The sequence below is a fragment of the Plectropomus leopardus genome, chromosome 10 (genome assembly GCF_026936395.1).
Source record: "Plectropomus leopardus strain MGB_pleo_1.0 chromosome 10, ASM2693639v1, whole genome shotgun sequence".
Taxonomy (NCBI): Eukaryota; Metazoa; Chordata; class Actinopteri; order Perciformes; family Serranidae; genus Plectropomus; species Plectropomus leopardus.
Window position 1 is genome coordinate 33791671 of NC_142185.1, and position 15998 is coordinate 33807668.

A 15998-nucleotide genomic window follows, 5' to 3' on the forward strand; every position below is an offset into this window, starting at 1 on the left:
TCCCATCCAAAAAAATCGATTTCAATTTAGGTGTATGCTATAATAAGAATATTTTTACTGCTTTTTACCTTAATGTATAACGAAAAAAGGAAGCCGAGCGGTCACTCTCTTCAAAACCAGACTCCTTTAAGAAAAACAGCGATTTAAGATCGCTGAACACAGGAGCTGCTGGTGCACCGCTCCCTCAATCAGTTATTTAGTCTGCATCATTGTGCGAATTTGGCGTTTAAAAGGGTTTGTTCAGATTCACCAAAGTCACACAATAACACAAACAAACTTACTGACTGAGCAGTGGTAGACCAGCAGCTGCTGTGTCCAGCGAGCTAAAATCGCTGTTTTTGTCAATGGGGTCTGGTGGCTTTGATCAGAGCATATATTGGGAACTGAAGCCTTTTCCGCCTTCCTCGTCAGAACAGTACAAAGGTAAAGGTAAATAATAAAAATAAAAAATAGTCTCAATATAGCATGCACATCAAGTGATATTGTTTGGTTTTTTTTTAGATGAAACTTAAATATGTTTTGCCGTTGCTGACCCCTATCCGCAGCAGTACATTACTGAGCTTCAGTATCGGCACTCCTGATGTTTCCCCAAATTAGAGGCGTGCCAACTGAAACATACTGAAGTTAATGCAGTGATGGATAAGTACCACATACAACCCCACTTCAAAAAATGTTAACTATCCCTTTATTTGTCATTGAATCTCAACGCAATAGCAGGATGGACACTGCGTGTCTGACATGTCCATCATGTCAAATCCACAAGGCCTCAACGCTGAGGTGCTAATGCGCTGTGACACCGAAGTCAATGTCCTGGATATGCACGCTATTTTCACTTTATCTGATCATGCTCTAAAAGACAATGTATGTTCACCTTGTGCTTTAGACGGCCTAACACTCGATTTAAACAGAAAAACTTCTAATTGCATTAAGAAGCTGAGCTTGAATATATTTACACCAAACCTTTAGCTGACATTCATAGGTGGTCAGATTTCATAAAAAAGATGAAAACCAACATTTTGCTAGGTTTAATTTTAGGTTTACCTCAATACATTTGACTTTTTTTTTTCAGTAACTATTTGATGGGTTAGATCCCCATTTTGTTTTTTGTTGTTGAGCCAAATAAATTTATCTGAATCAAAACTGACAAAACTAAACTATTTGGGTAGATATGAATTTATGTTTATCTTACAAAGCACAACTGTTTTTCAACCCTGGAAAATGATGTATTTACATTACTGGTATTTTCTCCGGTGTTAAACTGCTCCAATCGAAAGAGCCCAGAAAAAAATGCAAATACAAAACTGCTGAACACAACTGTATTTCTGTTGTTACTCTGTACATATTTCTATATTAAATCCTAATGAATTTAGAGGTGTGGTTGTTGATTATCAGAAGTCCGGTATATAGTAAATCCCTGTTTTTAAATGGTTGCAGCTGAACTGTTGATTTGTTCTAACCTCGTGGTGTGATGGGATGTCCTAACCAACAAACAATATAACAAAAAATGACACTATTTAGCCTACAGTTAGTTGGACCAACAATTTATGGCCAGATTGATAACATTTGGAGCAATTTGGGAAATTTTAGACCCAGTTTATAACCAGATTCTAACCTGTTCAATGCTTTTGAACACTGCTTAGTTTGACAGTTTACAAAGCACGTCTGGGGTTTTTGTTCTGTCACTTTTAGCATCAATTTATGATGATGAAAATGAACTTAAGCAAACTGGCCTGATTTCTTTCAAAAAAACATAAGAGAAAAGCATTGAGTCACTTAAGAGAAATTTACCCAGAAAATTAGCAAAAATAATTAGTTACAAACAAATTACTAGAAAAAAAGGAAAAATAAACAAAAAAATAAACGAAAACAAACAAGGAAATAACCTTAAAAGAGTGCTTGAAAACTAATGATTCTGAAAAATAATTTTACACATGTAATTATGATAATCATAATATATAGTTTTTGGAAAATGTTTACCTAGCTATTTAAAAAATATATTTTCTAAACCTACAAAATCTTGCGATTGGTTTCTTGCAGATTTTTTTCATTTTTTCACCAACGTTTGAGCTATGTCTTGTTAAGTTACTTGTTGCCTTCTCCCATGTTTTTGAAAGAAATAAAAACCCATTTGCTCAGGTTTTTAAAGGGTTAAGCATTGGTTTTATGAGTTAAACCGCTAATACATGGATAGATAGATTGACTGACCTTAATGGTTCCACAGCGCCTCCTTCAGTGTCTTTCCTCAGTGGCTGCGGATGAAAAAGACGGCAAGACTTATAAATATAAAGTCCACCTTTAAAGGAATAGTTTGTATTTTTTGAAATGGATTTGTATGAGTTACTCACCCAGTCAGTGTATTATCTAGAACAGATGATCCCAGTTTGTAGAAGCAGACAGGAGCACCGCTGTGGAAGCTAAGCAACGCACTGCTGTGGATGGGGACAGAAGCAAAATATATTTTAGCCAAATAAAAAATAGCTATTACAGTTGAAGTGTACACAATATTTAGAACAGTAATTTTAACTAACTAAACTCTGGAGCTGCTGCTCTACCGCTGCCTCGATCAGTTAGTTTGTTTGCACTTTTGTGTGACTGTAATGAGTCCAAAGTAACCTTTAAAAAAACAAATAGCAACACATCAGTTAAGGAATTTGTTCTTTTTTAAAAAGAAAGTAATGTCCGATTCCATTTCCCAGTTCAAGCATTAATTAAGTGCTTTTGAGGAGATTTAAAAATATCAAGATATATATCGTGTTTCGAGATATAGTCTAAAATTACTGCAATATGATTTTCAATAGGTGAAAAAACCTGTGATCTGTTTATAACTGACCTTACTAGATGTTGCCGTGTGTGAGTTTCAGTAGTGTTCTCAGACTGCACTGGTTTGATTTCTCACATCTTGTTTGATTGGTTTCAGAAATGTGACATGTTAAGAGTTGTTACTCGTTCTAACTTTGTTTCTCTTCCCCCACTCCTTTTTCTTGTGTCCTCTATTTTCTATCCTACAACCTCTACGCTTCCTCTTCCTTTTCACGGTTCCTTCTCTTCCACATCATGTTTCCCTCTTTTTCTTTTGTTGCTTTCTCTTTTCTCTCTGTTTTTCTCTCCAGATGATGAGAATCGACCCTATCAGTAGGCCCATGCCTGTGCAGATAATCTCCCCCCAACCCCCGACCCGGACCAGCTACACCGAAGGCCTCGCCCAATCTGAGGATTCCTCCCCGTCACCACCTTCGCCTCCTCCACCTCCGCCTCCTCCCATAGTCCCAAGTGTGGCCCATCAGCCAGCACCAACCCCCTCATATGTCAAGTACAGCACGCTGGCTCGCCTGCAGAGCCAGAACCAGTCCTGGACACAGTCGGCAGGAGGCGCTCCAACTGCCCTTCCTGCCCAGTCAACCAAATCCAACTACAATACCCTCCCAGCTACCTACAGCACCTCCTCTCAGTTACCACCATCTCCTCCCCCTCCTCCTCCACCAACAGCTCCGGCCCCTGGCTCAGCCATGGCAGCACTGAAATTTGGTCCATCTAGCCCCTCTGCTCTCCCACCGCCACCCCCACTTGAGGACGATATGGAGGAGGAGTCCTACCTCCCGCCTCCTCCACCGGAGAGCCTGGAGGCCAACGGGTTGCCTCCGCCTCCCCCTCCGGAGCCCATTGCCAACAATCACTTAACCAACACTGGCCTTCAGCAATTCCTGGCACAGAAGTTTCCTAACATGGTGTACGACTTCACGCCAGACATAAGCGAGGATAATTCTCCTCCTCCGCCTCCTCCCCCACCTCCAACTGACCTTTCGCCTCCAGCCTCGCTGCAAATTCACCGGCCTCTGTCTCCAAATGCGCCACCTCCTGCACCTCCCAAAACCTTCACTGGTGGTTTTCCCCCTCAAACTGCGCCCAAACCTTCAGGACCTTCTTCCCTTCCGATTGCCCTTTCACCCGTGTCGCCAACGCAGCCCTTCAGTGGTCACGGGCCCGTTAAAAAGCAGCAAAGCTTCTCAACGGGACACTCCCCAAATCAGCCACCTCCCACTCTGCCAAAGCAGCACAGCCTCTCCTCCAAAAATCTTGCTATCTCTCCCTCTTCCTCCTCTTCTTCTGTCTCCATCGCTGCTGCTACCTCCTCATTGGTCAAACAGATTGTCAATCAGTTCCCTGGAAACTCTGCTCCATCCTCTCTGCCCGCCTCCAACTCTATGGAGGGATCGAAGTTCTCTGCTCCTCAGTCTCCTCCAGCAGTCAAGGCCAAACCAAAGTGGCAGCCAGGAGGCGTTGTGGCGTCACAGTCACCAGAGTTCCCTCCACCTCCTCCTGATAACTCCTTAGGAGAGTTCCCTCCTCCTCCTTCTTCCAAGACGGGCTCCCCTATAAAGAAGTCGCCTTCCACCTCGTCCACAGGATCCACCAAGCGGGGGCCTCCCCCAGCCCCACAGAGAGCCTCCTCCATCCGCTCCAGCTCATCAGGCGAGACCCAGGACGAGAGGCCAAAGAAGGTGGAGAGTCTCGTCAGCAAATTTGGCCAAGCTCCTCAAACAGGTACCTCGTCCAGCTCCTCGTCAGCGACTGGGTCTCCTTCGAAAGATTCCTCCAATCTTCCAGCTCCGCTTCCTAAACCGGGGAAGCTCAACTTGGCTAACCTCCCGTTGGCGCTGCAGGGGCTGCAGACAGGCCAGCACATTCAGCCCTCTGAGTTCCCGTCCCCACCTCCTCCACCTCCCCCCTCCCAGCCCGCTCACCTCGACTCACCTGACTACTTCCCACCTCCCCCCAGTGACTTTGAGCTTTTCCCGCCTCCTCCCCACCCATCAGAGTTTCATCACCCCCCAAAGGTTGCTGTGGTGAACCCCCAGCCTCAGATGCAGCCTCCTCAACAGTCGGCAACCTCCTTGTCGTCTTCGTCATGGAAACAAGGTTCGCTGAAAAAGGGGGCGGCCCTTCCTCCAACTCTGAGCCGGCGGACCAGCAACACAACCCCGTATGACAATACAATGCCCATCTCGCCACCTCCTCTGTCTCAGACCCCACCTCCCTCCCTGCTCTCTTATTCTTCCTCCTCTCCTGTCCCGCCCACCTCCCCAAAATCACCAGGGCCGAGCTCCCTGGCACTAAAGCCCCACTTCCTGGAAGACCTCAACCGCACCCTTAAGAGGAAGTCAGTGTCTCGCCACGGCTCCCTCACCTCCTCCCACCTCATCACCTCCTCTAAGATGGAGCCCGTGGGCACCATGGATGACATGGCGCTCCTCCCACCCCCTCCCCCCGAGCTCCTGCAGCAGCAGCAGCAGGGTGTCCGAGGTCATTCCCACACTTTGTCCCGCCACCACAAGCACTCCCACTCCACCAAACATGCCAACATCTCAGGCTATGCAACGCTGCGGAGAGGCCCGCCTCCCGCTCCGCCAAAACGGGACCAAAGCACCAAACTGACCAGTGACTGGTAGGGAGCACGGACACTGGCTGGAGCCTAAGAACTGAACTGACTATTTAGGTCTCATGCAGAGAAGAAATAATCAATGTCTGTCTTGACTCGTCCGTCTCTCCTCATCCTAAATCATCCACCCTTGGATTCCGAGCAAGTAGCAAGTCGTCTTTCCTACTCTTAATCCCAGATTATGATTGTTCCTATTATCCTCATTATTACTATCATTACCAATACATGTTTAACCCAATGACATGAGTAAAAATATATATATGTATATATATATCTGTATACAAGCAAGCCAGAAAAATCATCTATCAAGCTTTTTCACAATGTCTGTGCAGCTTTGCATTGAAATATACAAAAGACAAGACTTGAACGACAACAGCAACAGAGACAATTTGCTGCACAATAACTGGTACTGCATGGAGCCGCGGCAATGGAAGTAACGCCAATGATGAAGGGAAGGACGCGTCAATGGAAGGATCAAGAAAAGCGAAAGCTGGATGATGTGTATAGAAGTGTATGTTGTGAACTAGGGGGGGTTGAGTGGGTGGGACGGGGGGGTGCATTGCCATTTATTTCAAACTTTTTGTGTGTGTTTTTATATAAGATTATTTAATACTGGAAAGATATTATAATTATTTTAAGTTTTTAAGAAGCGTCAAAAGAGAGTGAGTTTGACTGGACGTGGGTCTGTATTCTCAAAATATGTTAAAGTGTTGATCTGTGTTACCAAACTAGCATACAGCTTTTTCCACTGAGTTGGATCATGTCATCGAATAATGTTTCTTTAAATTTAGAGCTTCAAGGCTGATTGGTTGGTGATTTCCAATGAATAAGACTTGATAGTTAAATGCACACTGATTGAAGAAATACTTGTAAATCCACCAGTAAGGCTGTGCTCAGATTACAGTTGTTTTGAGTAAGGGTTGCACCGGTTTTAACGTAAACTGTGGTATGAAAGTTGACAGTTAATCATGCCGTTTACATTTGCTTATCTACAGTGTTGAAAAAAATGACTGAAAAATCTCTCTTGTGCATGCACATCTCCTTTCCCCCTTTTTACACATACTTCCATTAAAAGAGTGGTCTTAAGTTTCAATTATGATAAAGTGGTTGTTCAACCAAAAAAACTTCTGTTTTCATTCCTTTGAGGCTAATTGTAACTGATAAAAAATAATAATAATAACAATAACAATAATCATAATAATCAGGCAAAAGCATATACCATGATACTGTAAAAGGAAAATTAAAAAGAAACGAAATATTTTCTGAAACGGAAAATAATAAATTGGTTTACTTTGACTGCCATGTGTGACTGACAAAAAATAGCATGAATAACGTTGAAAGTCTGTAAATCTTCATATTTATCCCCTGATCCAGAATGACACTAAATACACTTGCCAGTGATTATCTTAACTGCAAATTACCCCAGTGATCAAATAAATCTATGTCATAAACTTTTAAATTTTAGGTCAAGTACTTAAGTAAAAATATTGATTCTTCAGTTCAAGGAAGGGGTTACAATAAAGTTTTTGATGTTTCATTTAGATTCATTAATTGTTATATTAATAGAGTGCCTCAAAAATTATTTTTTTTTAGGCTGACGCGGTCACGTAAGCATCACCTTAGTTCCCTCATCAAAAAGCTTATAGGATTTTTTGTTGGATTTTCAATTATTACAGAAAATAAGCTCTTTGGGCAAACAAATGTTTATGATTCTTACAGGTTTTGTTCAGCAACATTATCATTACAAATGAACAGCAATTTTTAGTATCTTCAGCTAGTGTTAACCACAGACCTTATTTCAAGCATCTGACCCCCCAAAAAAAATGCTGGGGTACTCTATAGAGTCATACAAAAAATAATATTAGGGACAATTGGAAATGATTAATTTGATAAACCGAAAAATCAAAACGAGAACCATTAGATTAATCGCCAACAAAATAATCATTCGGTGCAGCCCCACATCAAATAATGTTATACAAGTTGCTTTCACGTATTTCCTTTTCTCTGCAAAGTGAGATGTGTTGGAGGCCACCAGGATATGGCTTGCACATTAAGACCTTTTAACAAATCAAGATTTTAATTTGTTCATACCAAACACTTTTGCATTATCATGACTGTCCCCCAGACACTTAACCAGAACCTTCTTTAATCTGAGCTCAGCCTTAACGAGTCGGTCAGCCAGCGACATCAAACCAATTCTGGTAACAGACTTGTTAAAATAACAGACTTTATTCTGTTAACTCATCAGTCAGCTCTGCAGTCAGTCTGTTAGGTAACTGTGTCAAAGCTATTAAATCAAGCAGCTATTCAGCTACAATGAACTCTGTCTGAGCGAAGGTGATCGTCTATTTTAAAAGTTAATTAAAGCTGCAGGCAGGGATGAAAGGGCCCTCACACCCCCATGTATGTCATGGTACTGGTGCACTTCAGCTAAAGCGGTCGTTCATCGCTGTGAAAGTCGGATAATGCACGCAAAGAGTTTGGACCCTGGAGTGAGAAGTTCCATGTCATCTTGGTGTACATCATTTGTAGACCAAACCATGAAAACTTTATGTAAATCAATTAATTAATATTAAAACAAAAAAACTATCTGAAATGTTGAGTTTGAACCTTATTCAGGGCAGGTGAGTTTTACAGGTCGCTTCCCAGCAAAGAGTCTGAACACAAACTTAAAACACAGTTCACCTGTCTAAAGGTTTAGCTCAGTTGGTTCAAGTGCTTAACTACAAACCAAAAGGTCATGGGTTCAAATCCCACCAAAAACAGATGACTTTTACAAGCAGAGGGGAAAAAAACACTGACAATAGTTTAAGTGTTAGCTAGCTCTAAGAGTGTTTCAGGTAGTGAGTTTGAACTTTATCCAGGACAGGTGAGTTTTAAAGACTACTGTCCAAACAAGAGTGTGAAATAGCACGTCGAAAAACATGTCACAAGGTTTGGCTCAGTGGGTTAGAAAGTCGATTGGGGTCTGTTAGGTTGTGGGATTGAGACTTATTCGGGACAGGTGACTTTAAAGGTTGTTGTCCAAAGGTTTCCTAGGTCGGCAGTTGGCTGAAATTTAATGGATAATGGCAGAACTGGCAAAAACTGTACATAAACAAGGCAAGGACACAATTGTGTCACGAACAAACAAAATACCATACATTTGAATATTTAAACGTGTCAGTACTCTTTAATGGATAACTTATGTTATTAAATCATATTTTCTAAATTACCTCAGATTTTACTTTGAAATTTCTTCAATGATATTCCTTGATTTCGACAGATGCATCTGCCAATACTGGTTTTACCTGGTTTTATTGGCCAAAACAATATATCACTGAACTTAACATGCCTTCATTTGTTCTGCAATGTCACAATCAGTGTCTAAACTGTATGAATCTACAGCCAAATGATGTTTTATAGCATGAATAAAATAAAATATCGGCTGATATATCTGTCATATGGTGTTAACACGGAAAATTCAGTATTGGCAGTGACGTCAATCGAAAACTCAAATGATATATGAGTCAGGCAGATAATCAGCTCAGTTCTTGGCAGTGAAAATTCAGCATTCAGTATAGGAAAATTCAGGAAACAAGGAGACAATTGTCAAGTGTGTTTTTTAACTGTTTTAAGTGTTCGTTGCAAGGTACGTCATTGATACTGAACCGGACTGTGTCGTGCTATGTTCCTGACTTTCCTACCTCACCACTCTGCCACTTTCCTGACTTTCCTATTCCAGTCCTTTACTTTCTACTTTCTGAACCCTCTACTTGCCCTGTTCTTATTCTTATTTTTACCTCTTATACTCTCATCCTCTACCTCCATTTCCTACCTTCACTCATCTTCCTGTCTCTCAACTTAATTTGTCGTTACTTGACTAACCTTTCTGTCTCTCAACCCAACTTCCTGTTTCTCACCTCAACTTCCTGTCTCTTGACTGTCCTTCCTGTCTCACAACCCAACTGCCTGTAACTTGACTGACTTTCCCGTCTCTTAACATAACCTCTTTTCTTTCCCCCAGCTTTCCTGTCTTTTGACTGTCCTTGCTCTCTCTCAACTCAACTTCATGTATGTGACGTTCACTTTCACTCTGTGCTTTAGACCGTCTTCAAAATTCACCTGTCCAAGATAAGACTTGATCCACCAACCTCAGGAACACTAACCGCCTGCTTTACCCACTGAGCCAAACCTCATGACACTTTGAATGTTTCGACGTTCCCCTGAACGTGAACTTGCAATGTCATGGTTTATGAGTGTTTTAACAGACAAAGCCAGTGCATCTGACACTTCACCTGTGTTTGACGTTGAATACAGCTCTTTGCTTTGAACAACTGACTTTAAAAATCCACCTGCCGTGGATAAGGATCAAAGTCTCAACCTCATGAATTCCAAACCTAAATTAAAGCTGCAAGCAGCGATGAAAGGGCCCTTGCACCCCCACGTATGTCAGGGTACTGGTGAACTCCAAACACCAAACTCTACGCTGCACCACGGGAAAACCGTAAAAGCTTTGCGCAGACCTTTAATAACTTTTTATCACTAAGGAGTTAAGTTTGAACACACCAATTTTAAATTGATCTGATTAAAAAATTAAAAGACAAGTTCGCAATAGTATAAGAGGTAGAAAGCGCCAAAAGTGAGCACAAAATTCAAAATGGCCAACTTCCTGTTTTTTTGTCTATCTGGACATGATAGACACATGTACCAGATTTCATACATGCAGGTGAGAGGGCTGCCTCATTGAAATACATCATTCGGTGTTCGGGCCCTAATAAATCAGTCATTTGATTGTCATCTTGATGGCCGGTCAGTCACTCTGCTAGTTAGTTATTAAAGGTGTGTGTCCACTTCGAGCGCCAGAAAAGCCCTGAGAACAAGTGCCTGAAAAAAATCCTGCTCAAACTGCTCACAGGTGTGTGGTAACGTCATACCACACAGACACTCACGACTTCTGTGATGTCAACCATTGGCTTTCTGACATTATGATGCCTGGAGTTTACCATTCACACACTGCCATCTTTGTCAAATACTGCAGACAGAAAATTTGGGCAAAGAGAAGGAAGCCTGGGAGGAGCTGGCGAGGGACAACAAGCAGCAACCAACATGGGTGGTACTCTAGTGCCAGAAGAAAAACACGACAAACAGCAGTGCTCATGTCCTTTACAGTAATAACCCTGATCATCTGCTATTTCTAGTTCTAATTCTTTATTTCTAACTTGGGGTAATGTCTTGATTTTTCTTCCATTCTTCTGTTGTTAACAAATAACATTTTTTGTTTTGGTAACTTTAAACTCCAGCATCTTCTACTGTGATAGGTATTTGAAGGAATTAGTGTAAAACACAGTCTGATTTTTTTGCCAAATTTGAACCAATTTTTTGAATGAAATTTAGAATTTAGATCATCTGCCGATTAACTAGTTAGTTATTCAACTGGAAATTCATCTGCAACAAGTTTTATAATTATTTTAGTAATGTTTCTTAGTAAAACTTTTTGTGGAAACATTAAAAGGAGCTGTATGCGACATTCAGAGCAAATCTACAATTCGGAGTGTGAGCATGGATTTTCTGCACACTCCTCTGAACATGAAGCACCTAAGAGCCCAAACAATGCCAACAAAGGCAACAGTATTAACGTGGGGGGAACGAGCAGGTCAGCATCACCCTTCCTCACTGAAGACGATTTTTATTTTACATTTATATATATATATATATATATATATATATATATATATATATGTGTGTGTGTTTCTGTCATTTGAGGTAGTTGTTATAGCACTAATATATGTTCAAGTGTTTGTTTTTCTTTTTAGTTCGGTTTTAATTCGTAATTTGATGCTATAAAAGCGAGGGAGACATCATTATTGTAACCTCCTTTAGTGTCGCCATGTCTGCTGTTTACATCCCACACACTCGGTAGAGGTATACGGCCTGAGCGCTCTCTAGAGGTATCCTCCAGTAACATGCGTCACATTTAGGCAAGTATATACAGAAACACTCATGACACCGCTGGACGTGTAGGCCAACGCAAGGTTAAACAGCAAGTATATCTCCGAGCTTACATGGGAAACACTTATTTGCTCCTATATTAATGCTCTGAATGTGGCGTAAAGCTCCTTTAATATTTGCTACTTTTCTTATTCACCTGTGATTGTAAACTAAAAACTTTGGGGTTTTGGACTGTTGTTTGGACAAAATGATGGTTTTAAATATATCGTCTTGGGCTCTGAGAAGAAACCACTTTCTTAGCCTCTTGACATTAACCTTAAGTGCTTTCAGATTCCCACACAAAAAGGGACGAGAGCCAGGAAACAGTTGGCAGCGCTCTAAAAGCAGCGGCACTTAGACAAAGATGCCTAATGGATACACCCTGAGTCACTCTGGGAAAAAGCTATTTAGTAAGTCAGTTAGATAACTTCAGAAAGGAGTGAGCCTGATTTTTAGCAACATGTTTAATAATGTTTGTGAATAGTAACAATAGTATGTTTCAGTCGGTCGACTTGATCACATTAGTATCTATCTGGATAAACCAGTTAAATAGTTAGCGAAGCATTCCTCAACATTTTCACCGTTACAGAAACATTTTAAAGAAAAAAAAAGTCCAGATCAGCTGATGAAGGCTTTCTAATTAAACTTCTGGTCATTGGTTTTTAGATTATATGTGCAGCTGAACTTTGGTCTGTTCCTGTTGTCCTGTTTTTATCTCTGTTACAGTAGTTTTAAATTATCTGCATGACATGTCACTACAGCACAGATGCCAAAAATTTGATATTACCACTCTAGTTTTGATTTTTAATGTGCAATCGTTTGTTTTTGAAGTACTCTGATTTAATTTGAATGTATTATTATTATTATTATTAATATGGTTACAAAATGATTTTAATTAGTTTTAACATGAGATCTGTTTCGTGATATTGTTGGAGGGGAGACTTCACCGGAGAGACGTACTTCCTATGCCCACTGCCCTGCAGGAGAATAATCACTAGGCCTACGTCACGGCGTGTTTCAGTGACACTCAAGAACAACACACAGTTTGACACTGATCAATGTCTTGAAATGTCTTGTTGATGGACACCCAGCAGAGGACATGGCTGCTGCTGGTGTCAAACCTGCTGTTGCATTTAAAATAAATGAGAAATGAGTCAAACCTACGTGAGTTTTTACACGAATTTAACTTGATTGTTCTACGGTCTTAGAAATTTGGGGATTGAAAACAAACTGGAGGATGAGTTTAAACTTTTTGTCATGTCTTTGGGGTTATTGCACAAAAGTAGAACTTAGATATCCAGAATGGAAAAAGCTGGCTTAATGTGCTACAAATCTGCCAAGCCGGGTGAGAAGGTGCCACTACGTCAAGCCAGGTGTGAGTATTGTGGATAAATGCACGTTCATGAGTATACCACGTGTGTCGATCATAGATCGTCCAGATGCAGACGTGGACAAAATACGTGCAGCGGAGTTTTCAGCAAGTGAGCAGCAGCTTCTTATGGTAATGTATGTGCAGGTAAAGTATATAATATGTGAAAAAAAGGGAAATATGGATGTTATAATCAAACAGAGAAAAACAGCCAAGGATTGACTTGCATAAGTAATGAGAGATATACATCCGTCTACAGGTAACACCTGTGGCTAGTATGGTGCTGTGATAAACTTGAGGTCTATGACCTAAAGGTCTTGGGTTTGAATCCCCGTTGATGCAACCTTTGTCTCTTCAGGTTAATCAAACAATATCCATAGTGAAAGTTCAAAATCTCCTACATAGAATTTAAAATACTAGCTGACCTAAAAACTTATCAGAAAGAGTTTTTCAAATTTGGTCAAAGTAAGAGGCTACAGCACCCATTTTTCATAACAGACGCTGTAGTTGCTAGTCACAAGGGGTTTCTGGTTTTTTGATTTTCCATGAAAACACATCCAAAACAATAAGGTATGAGTATCAGATCTTAATTTATCATACACTGTCCAGACTCTTATAATACAGATTAAAAAAGAAAAATGATAATTCGTTGATTTTTCTTGCCCCAGTGACATTGTGCCCATACAGAGGCATTTTAGAATGTATTTCTATGGGGTTTTAAATGGAATAAAATACCTGTTTAGACTCTCAATCTTCCACCCCCACTTTATCTCTCTCTCACACACACACTGGCTCGCACGCACGCACTCACTCACTCACTCACTCACTCACTTACACACACAACCTGACTCACTCACTCACTCAGTCACTCAATCACTCACACGCACGCACGCACGCACGCTCGCTCACTCGCTCACTCACACACTCACTCACTCACTCACTCACTCTCACACACTCACTCACTCACTCACTCACTCACTCACTCACGCACGCACGCTCGCTCGCTCGCTCACTCACACACACTCACTCACTCACTCACTCACACACACTCACTCACTCACTCACTTACACACAACCTCACTCACTCACTCACTCACACACACTCACTCACTCACTCACTCACTCACTCACACACACTCACTCACTCACTCACTCACTCACTCACTCACACACACAACCTCACTCACTCACTCACTCACACACACTCACACACTCACTCACTCACTCACTCACTCACTCACTCACTCACTCACTCACTCACTCACTCACTCACACACACACACACACACTATGAAAGAACGAAACCCAAAGTCAGACGCTTGTTGGCTTGTTTCTTACAATCCGGAGGCTCACTGACAATCGCTGCCTTCTTAGTATCAACTGTTACCGTGTTAATCAGCTCAAAAACTGAAACTTTTTGGAAAATGTGTCATATCTACAGTATCTTACAGCACCTCTCTGTGTGCCCCCCATCAAGACTGAGGGAGGCCACCAGAACTGAACAAACCTGATGTTTGGTGCAGCTGCAGCTGCATTCAAAGACCAAAGATGTTTGTCCCCAAGCGTCTGAGTGATATTAAGTAGGGGTGGATGATTGAGAGTCTAAACAGATGTTTTATTCCCAAACCCCATAGAAATACAATATAAAATGGCTCTATACCGTGCACAATGTCACACTGAATTATCATTAATGAATTATCATTTTCTTTTCAAATCTGTATTATAAGAATCTGGACAATGTGTGTATGAAAAATTATTAAGATCTGATACTCCTAACCTTTTGTTTTGGATGTGTTTTCACATAAAGGTCAGTAGTTCCCATGTCTTCTCATGGAGCAGTAAAGCCCACAGGAATACATGGAAATCCATGGTATCATGCTATCATGTGACCTTTTATTTTCACCAGAGTTAGGAAAAGTGATAAAATGACTAACCCTATGCGACTAACTACTAAAAATAGTATGTTACAGAAATGGCTGTATCTCAAAAACTATAAGTACTTTTATCACATTTTTGGTGCCACTGAACTTGAATTTCAATAATGTGTTGTTTGTTCCAGTGTATGTACAATATTAAGCATAAAAATTAGTGCTAAAATTATTATTGGGATTTTTTTCATCTTTTTCTATCAATTAAGGTATGACACATTTCAGATACTGAAAATTTTGATTTTGACGTGTAGCCACATGTCTTGACACTTAGCACAGAAAACTTCATGTTTCTATCTCTAACGGAAAAATATCTATAGGGCTTTTACTTAACGTACTAAATATAGAATAAGGATTATCCATTTCTAATCATATCCACAAATGTATTAATAACCTACAGATACATATTACATATTCACTGAACTTCTGACAGTAACATGATGAGGAGGACAGGTGGTATTGTGGACAGGAGCGCTGACTTTTAACTGTTTGGTCCTGGTTTAAATCTCCCTCAGTGTGCATGTTACCTTTAACTTTATACTGAAAATGATAACAGCAGGTCGACTTTAATGAATTACAAAGTGGAAGTCTATTTTAAAGCAGCCTTATTACAATGAACAAGAATAAAGAGGCCAAAAAGACCATGAAATAATTATAAAACATTTATTTCTGAAGAAATCAGGCACCAGGATTAAACACGACCAGCTGTTAGCCTGGTCAGGAGCAGGCGAGCTGCTCAGAATAAATCTCCATGGTAACTTATGTGCTTCTGCTTTCATGCAACAGAGTCAAGGCCTGGATACCTGGAAAATCCTCGCTTAATCCACTAGTTTTGTGCAAAAGCCCTCTGATGTCTGCCCCGCTCCTGACAGCATACTGTACATCATATCAACCCTTCAACAACTGGGTTAACATCAGTTTTCACTTTCATCAGTACGTTCTTAAAATACACAGCTAAAAAAAGCATAATGAGCAACATAATGAGCCAAGAAATGTCCAAAAAACTGCAAAACACTAGTAAAAGACGACAAGGAAATGGTCTGAAAATTAGCTGGGAGAGATTATTAGATATTATCAAAAAGCGGGGGAAAATGTCTCTAAAACTATATTTATAATTCTCTTAATTATATATATATATATATATATATATATATATATATATATACACTCACACATATATATATATATATACGTATATACGACAATTATGTTATAGAAAAACGAAAAACGTGACGTAATTTTGACGTAATTTTATCGTTTTTTGTTTCTTGGTTATTTTTTTTTTTTTCGTTTC

The 15998-nt window shown here is 40.5% G+C and overlaps 1 protein-coding gene and 1 long non-coding RNA gene across 8 annotated transcripts in view; one reads left to right on the top strand and one right to left on the bottom strand.

Annotated features, from left to right (window-relative positions):
- The window catches only part of raph1a (Ras association (RalGDS/AF-6) and pleckstrin homology domains 1a), a 108416-nt gene extending 95850 nt beyond the window's left edge, over positions 1-12566 (top strand). For all 4 annotated transcript variants that reach the window (XM_042495348.2, XM_042495350.2, XM_042495349.2 and 1 more), the window contains one exon: positions 3111-12566. In XM_042495348.2, the coding sequence (XP_042351282.2) occupies positions 3111-5447 (2337 nt within the window). In that variant the 3' untranslated portion in view covers positions 5448-12566. The remainder of the gene's footprint in view (positions 1-3110) is intronic.
- LOC121949611 (uncharacterized) overlaps positions 1-15998 on the bottom strand; it is a 31122-nt gene that overhangs the window by 14673 nt on the left and 451 nt on the right. For all 4 annotated transcript variants that reach the window (XR_015777722.1, XR_015777720.1, XR_015777721.1 and 1 more), the window contains exons 2-3: positions 2346-2429; positions 2206-2249 (exon numbers count right to left, since the gene is read on the bottom strand). This is a non-coding gene — a long non-coding RNA (uncharacterized LOC121949611). The remainder of the gene's footprint in view (positions 1-2205; positions 2250-2345; positions 2430-15998) is intronic.